General features: G+C 41.1%; 1 protein-coding gene across 1 annotated transcript in view; it reads left to right on the forward strand.

Annotated features, from left to right (window-relative positions):
• The window catches only part of ctdp1 (CTD (carboxy-terminal domain, RNA polymerase II, polypeptide A) phosphatase, subunit 1), a 59,517-nt gene that overhangs the window by 23,199 nt on the left and 20,263 nt on the right, over positions 1-16,055 (forward strand). Inside the window, exon 12 of the mRNA XM_070922002.1 lies at positions 6,735-6,982. Coding sequence (XP_070778103.1) covers positions 6,735-6,982 — 248 coding nt within the window. The remainder of the gene's footprint in view (positions 1-6,734; positions 6,983-16,055) is intronic.

Genomic DNA, 16,055 nt, shown 5'->3' on the forward strand with positions numbered 1-16,055 from the left:
ATCAACACAAAGGCCCGAGCTCTGATAAGATGTGATGGCTATGAATTGTAGAAATGCTAGGGCGATCATTGCATTGGTTTGGCGTGGAGTCCACGGTGATTAAATGGCAACTGATGCTTTTTATAGGCCCTGCAGAGCAGATATGTAGCAGGGGATTCTGATGTGACCATGTCATGTCATTTGGACTGTACTGTGCCAGATCGAATGGTGTGAAATATTTATTTTCCAATAAGTTTGGAACTGGAGTAAAACTAAAATTATCAACACACTATGGCTACAACTACCAATTGTTTTCATGATCAGTTAATGTTCATTATTTTCTCGATTAACCATGTGGTCTAAAAAGATGTGCATCACAATTCCCTGAATCTAAAGGTGGCGACCACAAATTGACAAAAAGTTAAAGTTGGCAGTTTTGGCAAAGTTAAACTTCAATTTTAGTATTTGCACAACCGAAATCGAGGACCATGCATGAAAAGAAACATGCATTTCATGTTCTTCATAATGTTGTTTCAATAAGATTCAACTAACTACAATTTCTAATGTATTGTTGCAATAAATGTACACATTGGGGGAGTGGGGGCCTGAGAACTGTTTCGGCTTCCTAAGGCCTGATAGTTTGGCAACCACTGGATTAGGGCTGCAAGCAACAATTCAAACAAATTCATTTCATTATTGATCAACAAGTCGATTATTTTCTCGAATAATCGACTGGTCCAACGCCCAAGGTGACAGATTGCTTAATTTGTTGAACATTTTAAAACCCAAAGATGTTTTGCTTTAGTATCATATTTGATAAAAAAAAAACTACCACCAGATTTGCACATTTTAGAAGCTGGAACCAGTGAACTTGTGTGTGTGGTGCTGTCCGTGGTCCTGAAAATGATGCATTTCACATGACTTTCAGTCACAGTTTAAAAAAACAGTGAGTTACAAGATATCGGACCAGTTCTACAGGGTCAGGTGCAGTCAGCTATCATGCCGACACAACCAGCAAATTACTGCTCCCAGACAAGCCTCTCCATCATCCGAACCGGACTGCATCGTCTGTCCCTAAAGCTGGAGCGCTATGAATATTCCCCCTGCTCCGGTTTCCATTTGCACACAGTCCTTGGCAGCCTGACAGAAATATCTTCAGTCATCTGACTGTGGCAAGATGGCCAGTTTTGGTCTTTGCTCAAAAAAATCAGCATCCATTCTACTCGAATAATTTGGTCCGGAGATTTTTCTGAACCGTACAGATACAGAAAAATACATCATTGATATAAAAGCTCTCTGAGATCGGAAGTCTCTGAATGAACTCTGAATGAAGTATTTCATGTGTGAAGCTGTTCCATTCCAAAGTAATGTTTTCAGTTCAGCCTTATGTAACTACCCTTACCTAACCTCAGCTGCAGTGCACCACGTCTTTCTGAGATGATGGTGAAAAGAAGCCAATATCTCCCTGTTTGCAGAGCCACTTAAGAATTCTTGCTCTGAAAAGATGGTTGCGAGTGCTTCCTTCATGTAGGAGTAGGCAGAGGTGGAGTAAAGATGTGAATTCTTGGTGCGACTGTTCCCATCGGAATGGGGCTTGCTATTTACTCAATAGCTGTATGGCATTCGGTCTTTGATGACCAGCTCAGGCAAATACAGTTATGAGCAAAGTGGCTTTGGAAGCATCTGTGCTCCTGTTTCACCAGTCTATCCATTTTCTTTTTTTTTTTTTTTTTTTTTTTTTACTCCTTCCTTAACTTTTCTTTTGTGAATTGTTTTACTAGTAATGCACCATGTCTACCATTTGCATTCATTTCCTTTTCCCCTGTGCCTCAGGTGAGCTTTCCTCTTTAAATGCAAAGCCCTTATCCTCCTCTGCGCCCGTCAACGCTCTAACTCCGTTCGGCAATCAACTGTCTGCCCTATTACCACCTCTGACTACCTTTCACAGATGCAGTCAGTCATTTTGGAAAGAAATGAAGCTTGTACAAACCCCCTTCAGTGGGAACTGGCTATGTAAATTTCTCCCTGTGCAGTCCTCAGTCTGGTGGAGATATGAGCTCCTTGTACAATAACCCGTGCAGACACAAATTGGTCGGGACAATGAGCGCTGATTGACTGGCTGCATGTGTTGAGCTCTCACTGAGGGTTCCTGCCTCACCTATTCTGCTGCTGCTTTTTACTTGCAGGTATACCGAGTTACGTCAATGTACTGAGACATTGATATCATTGACATCAAGTCAGACCTGAGGTGAATCTGTGCTCTTCAAACACTTTATCCTTTGCTTTCCTGAATGTTTTTTTACTTGGCTAACTTTATTGCAGGTGAAGCGCTGCAGTGTTTACTGTATGCAGCTGATCTGTGCCATTCATAACACTGTTAATTTTGACACCTTATCTCATCTACTTTCAATGAAAATGTGTTTGTGTTTTATTCGTTTCAGACATATTTAGTTTGATTTTTGTTTTCTAGTTTCAGAAACTAAAGACGTCTAGTAAAATGTAAGTCTCCATTTTGTCACACATTCTTACTCACTTTCATTTGTAAATCCCGTCGTATCGCCCAAAGTCAAATTTGATGGCTCTGGCTTTTCAAATGTGAGGATGTGCTGCTTTTCCTTGTCTTACATTATAGGAAACCAAATATGTTTGGGTTTTGGACGGTTGTCGGTCCAACAATAACTGTCACAAAAATTTTCCCTTTTTTCTAATATTTTATATCTTAATTGATAATGGAAATAATCGTTAGCTACAACCCGTACTCTACCTAAAGTAAGACACTGGTAGATAGAAAACCCTTTTTAAAAAAGAAAAAAAAAATACCATTTCATTTTGACACATTTAGGATCACATCAATAAACTTTTAGGCTCCAACCTGTCAATAATCACTGTCAACAGTTAGTAAGCACAGAGGAAGATGTTACAGCAGGAAGTCAATCAAAGCCCTATGTTATGGCCACTCATTTTTTTTCAAGTTGGCCTCAGATCTAGCTGAAAGTCATTGCTCTGGGTATCAGCAGTTCACTGCTCCCACAGCAACGGCTACTCCTAATTGCTGGCTTTCATTTAAAATGAACGACTGTCGGCTTCTTTTGCTGCACATGAATCTTTCAGTGTGAGTAACACCTCCGGACCGATCTGAGTCTGAAGTTAAAATGTCTATGTCCAGAGTTTAGAAGTGAAATCTTAATAGCTTTACTGGACAGGCAACAGTGAATCGGCTTTCATTGTGATTGATGTGTGTTTTGATGCGTCAGTTCATGTCAGCCTGATTATATTCTGTATTTTTGTGCACATCAAATGATGATTGCTCATTTGCTCTTCCATCTCCCCCAGAAGGCAGTAGTAGTTACAAACTGTGCTCAACACAATACTGCAGCAACTGAAGCGTTTAGCCACAAATACGTTCTATGCCCTGTAATCACACTTGTACTAAACTCCATTTGCGGCTTGCAGGGATCAGACCAATAGCCTGACTGATAACTAGCTTTGTGGGGGGGTGCTGCGCTGTGCTTTGAAAAGTTTCATGGTGGGCTATTTGCTTGGCCTTACAGCCAGGAAAAGATGCTGAGGGAAGTTTGCCAAGCTGTTTGTGTTGATTAATGCTTCCATTTCTGCTAAGGTTGTAAGACCCTTCCTGACATAGTGTACTGTAGATGGGTTTTAAAAGGTTGTGATCAGAAGAAGACATGGTCGCACTGGCCATATACTGTACAGTGCCTCAGTGGTATCTGTCAGTAGTCGACAAGATATGCTCTGATGCATCCACAGAACATGTAAGTCTTTTGCCCTTATATCTATTTTGTGCTCAGAAATGAGCTTTTGCCACTGGCTGGGAAAAGGTGTCGGAGAAACAGACCAAAACCGCTTTCTTCCATAAAGCCCTGTTTGATCAAAAGTGGGAAATGGAAGCCAGCAAGCTAGGCTAACTAGCTTAGCTTCAGAAAATGTGCAAGTTAGCCTAGCTTGGTATCGATTACGTATTTCACCACCTGCTGAGTCATCGACAGCTTTTTCACATTATGCACAGACACAACAGCGGGTAGTCCTGTGACCTCAGCACTCTGTGATCGGGAATCATGACGCAGTTATGAAGTAATGTAGGGAGTGCTCGAATCACAGATCGTACTAAGCGACGGCTAACAACATAGGTGTCATGGGTGTTACCCTGCTAATATTACTGTAGTATTTATTAACCCTAACCCTGAAATGTCTTTTCAGCCGTTCTTTTCATGTATCTGTTGAGCATCGTTCTTTGGGCTTACATGTTTTCTGTAGGCCAATCTGCTGCCTGAAAGCCAGCCTATGGCCTCTTTTTATATTTTCACTGCACTGACTGAAATATAGACCTCCCCTTAAATCCTTAGCAGCTGCCACAAAGGCAAGGCCCAATAAATTGCTGTTAGCGCTCACGGGAGATGGTGATGGGGAAAGTGCCACGAGAAGAGAAACATTTTAGTGGGGGGGAAAAAAAGAATTTGTGTTGAGATGAAATCTTAAATTGTGTGTTGCTGACAGTTAGGGAACAAACAAAACCCTTTTTGCTGTCTTATTTGTGTCCTACCCTGTAATTTGTTGGTGGCCTGTAGGACCATTCTCATTCAAATCTGATTCAGAAAATGGAATTGGAGGATAGCCAACACTGACCTAAAATGTTTGGAGTTTTTCCTTTTTTAATTTCCAGAAGAGCCTTGCCTCAGGCACTCTAACCTTCTACCTTTACCAAGGCACCCTTTGGCCGTCCAAATAACTTACAAAATGGCTTTAATGAGCCTGGCTTGGTGCCAGTAATGATCCTGGCTCTAGCCCCAAGAGAACGTCCCCCTGCATTAATCCTAGTTTTCCCTCAGCTACATGCTGCTAATGAGTCAGTGGACGCAAGGCTGCATATTTGCTGTGGCAATATTCACCTGAGATTTCCATTGATCTGATGGTTGTCAATTGGCTAACCAGCTCTAAATGATCAGTAACCTTGGGGCATTATAAATTATGAGCTGCTCAAGGAAGATTTACAAGCTGGTGGAGCTGACAATTTTGCCTTGGATAGCTGACGAGATGTCCCACCGGACAGATTAACTTTGTTGTATTTGGCTCCGGATTGTATCCTCATGGTAGAAATTTGATGTGATGAGTTTTACCCTTCCTCAAACATTATTCCATCTGCAGGAGGTGGTCAAAATCAATCCATCCCTGTTTATTGCATCATCTATTACCATAACCCCGCAATAAAGTCTACCTTGGTTTTAGTTTAATATGCTAGAGTTGTTGATCTAACTCTGTTCCTTTTTTTTTTGTTTGTGGTCTTCTTGTATTGGACAGAATTATATTGTACAGGTGTTTCATTGTGTCCACATACTGCATTGTTGCATTCATTGGCAAAACAACCCACAAGTTACCTTCAGGGGTTGACTGATAAATCAGCTTGGCCGATATTAGCGTATCACACATATATCAGTATCTGCATATATGTCAGCTGATGCGTAACAAGAAATTGCAGTACAGTACAGTACAAAACACCCTCAGCAAGTATTTATCGTGCTTTGCACAGCGAAGCTCTTGTAGATCACCAAGGTACGGGATTTTAAAATTAGAATAGATGTTCGTCTTAAGAACTGCTTCCAGGACACCGTGGACACAAATGGAGCCACGCAGGGACAATTCCAGAAAATGTGAGAGTGGTTTGCCACTGCGCTTCCACTGGACCTCCAGTAGGCAGTCTGATTAGAGTGGTTGGTTCTTTTGTGCTGGAGTGCAGTCCATTCTCTCCGGGAGGGAGAGCTTGTCATTAACCACTGCTGTCTGCAGATCCTGCCCCAGTCTTCCAGTGTTAATGTGAAATCACCCTCTTCTTCCCATCTTGCTTTAATATTCAGAGGATGGTCCCTTTTTACATTTTGAAGTGCAGAATATAATTTAGATATAACTTTTTGGTAAGTAGCGTCTTTATATGCTTTTTGAACAATATCAAGGACTTCTCCCCCTCGTGGTGTCGTCTTTTGGAAACTGATTTATAAATGCCGAACGTGATCCAGATTCTGCAGATTAAAGTTGTCCTCAAGGTCCTGGAAGCTCTAAACTGTAGCTTGATTTATGTAAGATCGTTTCCAATCCAGCTTCTAAACCTCATGTCATATTTACTGGGCAAACCACATCATATGGTATCTTTCATTGGTCAGTCTTTAGTTGCTTTAATGCCACTCTCTTAACTGTTGGCCCCAAGTGTAATCACCTTCCAAGATTACAGTACAGTATGCAACCCAATTGTTTCTAGAAGGAAATCCCCTTTAGATGCTTAATTGGAATCTGCAGTGCATTAAGGGATTGGACTTCACGTGGTTCCTCTGCATGACACTTTAAGCAGCTATTATTCATTAAATAGAATGTTTCATTATTTCTATTAAATGATTACCTACAAATAAAAGTTATGCCAAGAAAAAAAACTAGCTATATTATAGTTTGGTGGACTTTGGTCTTATACAAAATGATGAAAGGCCAAAACTAATTGGTGTTCAGTGGAAGGAGAGAAAGTAATTAATCTTATTCACACGTGAGAGTATACCACATGCAAAGTACTGGGATATTTTTGGCAGTTATGGTGTGTGTGTATATATATATATATATGTGTGTATATATATATATATATGTATGCATGCTGAATATGCTAATATGTAAACTGCAAACAAAACTACAAACATCCTGTCTGAAAACACATATCTCACAGAAGACCCCCCCCTTTTTTTTTTAAAACATAAAAACAGGTCGACGACATCTTAGGCGAGGAGAGCGACAACGAAAGTGAGGGCAGAGGAAAGGAGAAGCCAGGCAATGAGGAGGTGGAGGATGAAGAGGAGGAGGAGGAGGAGCAGCAGCAGCAGCAGCAGCAGCAACGGCAGCAGACAGGAGCTGGACAGATAGCAGGAGGAGGGCCTCCTCCTCAGGCGCTGAGCGTGGAGGAGAGGATCCAGACACCATCCAGTGAGGCCAGTCTGCCCGGTAGTGTGCCAAGGTGAGACAAAGAACGTCAATGCAAGATCCGCCTTTCTATCTAGCATAGTTACTTTTGCCCTTTTCCCACTTTTGTGTCTTGTGTGCTTCTACTCCAGCAGCCCTTCTTAAGCAAAATGTGGTACATGGATGGGCAGGGATAACTCTCTTTCCCTCTTTCTCTCTATGTTTGTAGCCTAAATATTTACTATTAGATGTTTCCTGTATTAGTTGCTCAGTGTCCTCGGTGTTGGCACTCTCCTCTTTCACTGTCGATCCTCTACATCTACGGCTGAGAAGAATGCTCAACTTAAATATGCAGTTGGCAAGAATCTAAATCCACTGAGAATCTTCACAAATTCGGTATATTTTCAGGTCTCATTTCTCCAATGACTATTATCATAACGCACCACTTTAACGGCACAGCCATGCTGAAGCCAGGCAGTCTGGTCCGTTGCCATGGAGACAAATTTCAAACAGACAGCAGGCAGTCGAAGAGTTATGAACATATGAGAGTCTCTTATTGCTGAAAGACAGGCCTGAGGTGAGCCGAGCTGTTAGATTCAGTCTCTCCTGATAGATTATTTCGTTGTCTTTTGCACATCCTTCACGTGTAATGTTTGTCTGTTGAGGACATCAACATAGAAAATAGCATGGAATAGAGAAGAAGTAAAATACAGTATTACAGCTGTCAGTGGCTACATTTACATCTCTCTCACATGTGCCAACATCCCTTAATCCTCAGACACACATAAGGTGCATTTCTACAGTCACTGCTCGGGTGTATCATTGCATAATACCGTGTGATCTCTGACTTCCATACTTTTTGGATGTTTTTAGCTTGCTTGGAATCCTCCTCTGTCATACAACAGCATAATGTGATGCTTTTAAATACGACACACCTGACACCTGTTGTGGCTTTGAAGAGGACTGATCTTTGTCAGTGCTCTCTGTTTAGTGTTATCTGGATCAGCAAGAGAATGCAGTTGCGTTGCATTGTGAAGAGAAGTGGAACACAGTGTGGGTTAGTCATCGGAGAAAAGAAAAAAAGTATTAAGTACAATTATATACTCCCGCACAGTGTCTTGCATGGCGCTGGTGCATTTGATTTACGGCGTCTGTCTGTTCAGCCTTCATCAGGTATATGGGCACATAGTTCCATATATGGACCGGCGGCATCCTTTTTGTTAAACCACAAACAGAAGTCTTGCTCAAGGAGAAGTCTCGTTCTGAAATCTCGCGAGAAGTTGTTGCAGGAAGACAACTATGTTTCCGGTTTAAAAAAAAAAAAAGGATCTTACTCTTTACCAAAAAGGTCTGTCTCTGTAGGGATCCTTTCCTTAATGTTGTCAGACACTTAGAATAACAATCTGAAAACAAGCAGATCTATTCAACTTCAACTCAGAGAACAGAGAATAGACAGATAGACAAAGAATAAGTGCCATCGCACTTTAGTTGGCTAAACAAAAAATCCCAGCCTGCTGTCTGACTTCCTCAGATAGTGAACGTCAGACCTCTGCACAATTTTTTTTTTCCAGACATGGGTTTCCTACCTGCTCTGATTGTCAGAGCTTAAAAAAGGAGATGCCTTCTCTGGGGTGTGTTTCTACACCAGTACTACTCCCCGTGACCTCTCTTATTTTCTCTGGACGGTCTTGGTTGTGGCTCAGTATCCATGGCTACCCAGGCCTCAGCAGGCAGCAGCATGATGATTTTCTACCTCGCTTCCCTCTTTTGGGCTTGTCAGTCTGCCTGTCACCTGGTCTGACACCTTCGGTTGCTGCTAATGAGTCAAGCCTGAAGTACGCTGTCCACTGTGTTATTTAGCTGTTGTTGAAAACCTCTGGAAGTCCAACTCTAGTCAGTGCAGTGGTGCGTCACATGATTAGACAGCCTGACTCAGAAGAGGAAGAGTCTGAGTTTGATTCTTTAAGAATTGTGGACTCAAATTGGCAGGTGGGTCTCGGGGTCCTTCCACAGAAAGATACCAGTGACATAGGCGAATAATATCACAGCTTACCTGGTCATGATTCTCCTCTGTCCTTCTCTTATGTCGATATTTTTAAGCGCTGTGATGCCCTGACAACTCATTCTGGTTGTATGTTGTGAAGAATGTTGTCTCTGCTTTTCCCAGCAAAGAAATGGGTTTAAATCACTGTTCAGAAACACATCAGTAACATGCACTAATTTGGTAATAGAGCACCTAATTTGCAACTGGCCACTTCCTTTACCCTGCCTTGGCTCATTTCTGTAGGTGCAAATACAATAATTGCAACATGTGCTATGAGAGCAACATAAGGGCAACAAAGATTTAAAAGCAGCAAAGACATGCTTGCAAGCTATCTTGTATAAGTATACGATCTATTTTCAAGCACAAAGTTTGCTAAAAGGAATACTCAAACTAAAAATATAATCAATTACACATCCCCTATAGCCTGGAGTGAAGGACAAACATGTTTGTATTACATTCCTTCAAGGAAAGTAGAGCATACAAAAGTAGTAGCCTTTTCACGGTCTGTTCCAGAAGTTAAGTTTTCCTCTTCCGTAAAGTTGTTAGACTCTCAAGAGATAGATTTAAAAAAAAAAAGAATGGCCAATAATCGAAGCAGCAGAGGCCAAAATATACTGAATTTTGTCTCCATTGTGGGTCAAGCTCCAGAAACGCTGGATCCTAGATTTCCCATAATGCCACCTAATAGCGTCTCTGCCCCCTATATGCCCACTTCTTCCCAACCCCACACCTCCCAGTTTGTAACGCAGGCTTCCTGTTCAAAAATGTACGTCTCTAGCCCAAGCAGTATTGCTCATGGCAAGCTGAATGTGTTAAATTGGTGGAGTGATCTAAGTCACGTACATCCATTAGCACGTGTAGTCGATCTTCACTACGACAAATAAAACACTTTCACATCAAAACAATTATCAAATGTCAAAGATGAGAAGTTTAATACTGTATATCTAACTCACAGTGGGAAGTACAAGTGCACTGTATATTCTATAAGGATTAACACAGGTTATAAGCCCTGTACTGGAGTTATATAAAGAAAAAAAGTCTGACATCCATCTCTAACTTTCTCCCAAACTGCGTTAATGTAATTCTCCTGTCTGACAGAGAAGACAATGTGACTGTATTGTTGCCCAGTAGGCCATTAGAGGCAATTTAAGATTTATAGAAGACTCCATATAGCGGCTTCCTGATTTAGACGTGACTCTGTGGGACCTCCACTCCCTCGGGAGCTGGCTTAATACTTGCCATTCTGTCAGTCTCCGTCCCTGGCTCCACCACTTTCTTATATTTGGCACAAAATAGACATACATCTGTTGCTATGATACGGTAGTGATGTGAATGTCTCTGTTTTTGTTCTCACCATCATTCAGTATCTGCTCTTGCCTTTCTTTTTTGTTTCTGTCTAAAGTAAAAAACAAAACAAAACAGCAATGTTGCTTTCATTTCTGTTGCATCCATTTACAAACACTAAAGGTAGCGCAGGAAATGCAACCATATCCACAGTGACATGATTTATTGTTATCTTGCAAATGATAATGTCTTGCTGATTTTCTATGATCTTACTTTTTCCCAGTTGAGATCCATCCTACTAAGCGTGGAGGAATTTACACCCACGGTGCCAGGTTAAAGCAAATAACAATCTGGTTATGTAGAAATCAGTAGAAATAAATTAAATTTGCAGACGCCCTGACTAAACTTTATTGTCAATGCACACAGTAAGTACCAGTACAACTAAATGCAGTTCAGCATCTAACCAGATAGTAGTAGCAAAGGTGTGTAGACTTGCAGTATATTTGAGGAAAAACTAATGTATAGAGTGAATCATTGACCACTGGGTTAATGATAGAAAAGAAGGGATGTTCTTAATATCAGCTGAACTAAAGAGCCTCTAGTGACTAGTGTCTAGTTGGAATCGGTGCTAACATTAGCAAGCCAGGCTAACTAACCTCCACTTCGCGAATGGAATTCGAACTTACCTACCAAATGCTGAATGTTGTAAAGGGACAGACGGGTCAAACTGCCGTGTTAAACCGCCCAGTGGTTTGAGGCCTGGACAGTTTCCACAAATATGTCCAAAAAATTGAAAATGGTAAAATATGCACAGTAGCTACAGTGCCATTATAGTTTATGTGTTCTTACACAGACAGCGAGGAGAATTCAAATGTCATTACAACATTCTACAGCCTTAATAGCCTCACAGAGTATTTAACAGGGTCAACTTTGCGGGCCGTACTGAGTGCTGCTTTAAGAACTCTGAGCTTGAAACCTGTTCCCTACCAATCTTCTTATTTAGTAAGAACCACTCTGTTCTTCATCTTGTGGTCTGCAAGAATTTGTTTTAGTTAATATATATTTACGTATCAATAGGCTTAATAAATATTTTACACTTCTAATGGAATAAACACTGAAGGAAAGAAGTGCTCACTGTTGTAGGGTCAGGTCTGGAATGCGTCTTGAGTAGATACATCAGGGTAATTTGTCATACCCCGCAAAGCTCCCCTTTGCATGTCTGGCAAATAAAAACAATGCGTCCATTTGGGAGTTAAGTACGAGTCATCGCTAATTTGTTTGGAGTATAAACCCTTCCATTACCGTCTCCTCTAATTAGCTGCCGAGCAAAAGGAAGAGTTTACTGACCTTGTGCAATCACAATCAGCCTTGAACTGGCTTAACCCCACCTGTCTTAACCGTCTGTCCGTTGTGCTCCTGTCTGTGCTTCTTGACACTGGATTGCTATAATGCAAGTTAGATGCATCTTTGTAATTCAGAAATGAGGAAGCAAGCTGGTATTTCAGCCCACCTGTGGATGTGTTGGTAGTCATTCGCCATTAGTTTGGATTGATGTGAATGATTCATGATGAGCAGTGGCACTTAAGGTCTCTCAACAGATTTAAGATTTAACAGGGAGGTTGCAGGGCGGCTATAAAAAAAAAAAAAAAAAAAAAAAAAAAGGCGGAGGAACTTTCATCACCCACCAGCCAAACAGAAACGCTTGTCACATCCTGGTTGAGGCAGCGCAGTCACAGTTCCAGGCCATTACTGATTTGATTCGATTGTGTCAGACTAAGTGCACATTACAAAGGTTGCAGACTTAAATGTTTCTTTGCCCATCAGGTGTCTGATACATCAGACATCGTCAGTGGAAGTAAAAATTCAGCCTTCAAATAGAAGCTTTCTCAAATTAAGTTATTCTTAAAGTAATATGAACAGCATGAATAATTGATATTCCTCCCTGGAAGGAACTGCAACACTGAATGGTTCCTCTAACAAGGCATATGTAGGCTTTTAATTTCTAATGAAGGCTGGATCTACTTTTTGCCCTCCACCTCGGGATTTGAGCCCCCCCCCCCCCCCCCCCACACACACACACACACACACACACACACACTCAGATTTGTTTCTTGCTTCTCTTGGCTAATAAAAGTTCATGACAGATAAACATATCCAGAGTTGTTTTCTTGGACACACAGGTTTGCTCACATCTTTCCATTCGAAGCCATGTTGCAGATGTGTCACATTATATTAAATTACATTATGTAAATTATGTAATTTTCCCCGCTGTGGGATAAATAAAGTTTATCTTATTACATTCATTTGGCAGGCGTTTTTTTTTTTTTTTTTTACCCAAAGTGACCTACATTTATTCTGCCTATATTATACATACATCAGGAGCAATTAAGGATTCCATGGCAGATTTGGGGTTCGGTGTCTTGCTACAGTGGACAGAAGGAAACAAAATGATTCTAGTTTTAATTCTTCCCAAGCGTTTGTTATGGAGAGCAGCTCACTGTTGCAGTGTGGTCAAATTCCATTATTATCCATTATACCCATGAAACTGGTATCAGTTGCATATTATGTACACTCTATGTATTATTACCAGACAGTTCATCTGGCAATAAGAGAATGGATTCTATCAAGAAGCCACAAGCCCTTGCAACAATGACACCCATAATGTCCCATCACTACCTCTACAACCTCCCTGCACCCAAAAAAAGTAAGTACAAAGTACAAATGGGTCCATTCAGCCCCCTCCCAGACAGTCCTGGCCCGAACACTGCTTATGATGTCTTTGTGATTTAAGATGTCACTTTAGATGGGGTCTCAGCCATGGTGGTGTTTTAAGTTGATGTATTTCTTTTTTGGCTTTGGCTCTCGTTGCTTCCATTTGTCTTTTGTTTTGTTAAAAAGTAGTTTTACATTATGAGGGATTGTACGGCACTGTACTTGTTTATTAGGAGGAAGTTCTGAGGCTGCATACTGCAGACTGATTATAGAGCTGAAGCCAGACAACAAACAGAGGCTTCCAGTTGAGGATTAGTGAGTGGGACTTTTGCCACCAAGTGTTGCATGGCTCGGGGATTTACTCCTAACTACTGCTACGCTTTTAAGATTATCACAATTGAATGTGTCCATAGTCGACAGATCCAATTGATTTAGTGCTTTTTGCTTTCTTCATTGATGAAGATTCTGCTTAAACAAGGACAGGAAAGACAGACGTTAACTTAACTGGTTATCTAGGTAGCCAGAGAGTTGAAATCACATTCAAGTAAAGTGCCAATTATGTATGCCCCGCCTTGGGACTGTACCATATTGAGTGTTAACTATATTATGTGACGTATCTGGGAAGTTTGTAAAGCCTTCATTAATTACCGTCTTTCTATCTCTCCATCTCTCACCGTTACCTTTTTCCATCCATTGCCTCCTCTTTTCATTGTGAAACCGTATTACATCACACATTGTCTGTCATGACTTTTACAGCAATTAGACCCATTCGCTGCTCAAACACATCTGCTGTTATCAGTTCTCCTCACTTTTAATTTCCTGTCCCTCACGGTGACACGCATTCATTCAGAAATCTCTGTCGCTCTTCTTTCCTGCACCGCCGATCTCTGGAGTGTATTTATTTCCGAGTGAAAATGGAAGTGTGAAACTTGTCAGCTTGAGTGAGCATGTTATTATAACATCTCCAGAGCGGAGGTGATGGAGGAGGCAAATGGGTTGTAAAGTTTTCTGTTCAGGTTGTCGGGGGGAGTGTGAAATTCAAATTGTGTTTCATCTTTGTCGGATGTCTTTTGAACCCGAGGTTACCTGATTTCCTGTTTTCTGCACGTCACGCCTGGTCAAACATGCACTTTATTTCTTGTGTATCTATGTGTGAAGCTGCTTGTATAACAGCCACACACACACAGTATATGTGGATAGACATCCTATGTTCCAAGTGTCCGTCTGGGAAGAGAAAATGACTTCAAGTGGAGCCTTGCCATGTGTGTGTCAGAGAAACCGTTTTTAATCATTTAAAGTAATATCACTCTTAAAGTCAATATAAGATTAGAACCACATTTTTCATATGTATAAAACAGCTATTTTTTTAGTTTTTGATACATGATACATATATTTTGATACAACCAATCAACTAAAAAGCAATTGGCATCAAAATCAAATTGTCATATAGTTTAACTGAAGAGCTTCTACATATAAGCAATTACATTTATTTGACAAATTACTGGAAATGGAAATCTACTCGAAGAGATTTGACTTGAAGGAAAAACAACCATCAGGTATTTTCTAAACGAATGTTGTAGACTCCTATAGATTAATGATATAAAATAATTGATACAGGCTTCTTTGCATGAATGAATGCAGGCATGGGTTCAAAGTTCAAGGACCCTGAAACGTCTGTTCCGGTACAAAATATTCAAACAGCTCTGTTCAGATAGGTAATAGAGGACAGACATCCCTCAGCGGAGAAGGCTGAGAACTGGTCTTTTCAAAGTTCCTGAAGAGAAGCCAGTGATTAAACTGTGCCATCTCATTAATCAACGGACAGGCGTACAGCGGGGGAAGCAGAGCGTGAAGTCACGTCTCCTTTTCGACTGCACCCACCGTGTGATATCAAAGAGGTGCTACAGTCTGAGAGGCGATTAAACATGAATGAAACACGGAGCAGCAAAACGCCCTGAGAAGAAGCTACCAAGAAGCCCATGCAATTTTTCTCTCACACTGTGACTTCCCGGCCTCCCGGCCCTCTCACTGTTAGCCGCTCATAGTCCGTTTTTCCTGTTGCAAGCTGGACTGTAGTAAAAACCTTTTGAATTGCCTTTTGACTCCAGTGAAGAATAAAAGCTGACGACGCTCGACTCTTCTCACATTTTAAAGATTAATAGTCCTAATTGCCAATCTCGACCCCCTTACGTTTTACCACCCTCCTCATGTAAAGTGTAAGTTTTGGGGCAAGCCTGGGAGGGCCATCTGCCAGTAGTTCCAGCGGGGCCAAGGCCATGGATAGCCAGATGTTGAGATGATTTCATCCTGAAATCATGAACAGCATAGTCACAGACCTGTAGGCTGTTGGCCGAGCCTCCTCCTCCGTACTAACCAAGATTAGAATATCTCTCTCATTCTCATTCTCTATCTTTTGCTGTTGCAATGTCCCAGATTGCCCTAAGGGCAGCGTAGGGATTTATAAAGTGAATTTGGCCTAAAATATGCTCTGAAATTCTTCTGTATTAAAAGTGGCCCAATCATGAAATTTGTTTTTGTTTTTGCTTAACAGAAAAAAATCCTTATGTTTGCTTTTACTTTAATTACTTACTACTTAGTAATTAGTCCGACATCCACCAACTGTTGGTCCTTTACACTCCATAACTACCAAGCTAGCTGCTAACTATCTTCAAATGACATGACACGATTAGCTAGATCGTTTATCTAGAGAACAACGACGCAGACGAAGGAGGGAATATTACAGACACTGCCATTCAGAGCCAGTTGTATTTCAGCCAGTTGTCATTATAGGCTGGAAGCAAGTGACTAAAATTCTCACCTCATACAGACATCATTATGTAAGTTAATTTGAATTGCAATTGAAAGTGAAAGCCCTAGTATGAAAGGCACATTCACCGGTAACATATATAATGAAATAGGTCGCACTGAGGAACAGTAATTTGACACATCTGACAACTGTCCCGCTTGCATGCTATTTTACTGCCACTCCCCTTGGTGGGTTGTAATTGAATGGTCATTGTTCGAGACTCATCAATATTAATGTTTCGTTCTCAGGAATCCGATTAAGAGCAAGGGCTTCCGTCTGCTT

Source organism: Enoplosus armatus, chromosome 16 (assembly GCF_043641665.1).
Source record: "Enoplosus armatus isolate fEnoArm2 chromosome 16, fEnoArm2.hap1, whole genome shotgun sequence".
Lineage (NCBI taxonomy): Eukaryota > Metazoa > Chordata > Actinopteri > Centrarchiformes > Enoplosidae > Enoplosus > Enoplosus armatus.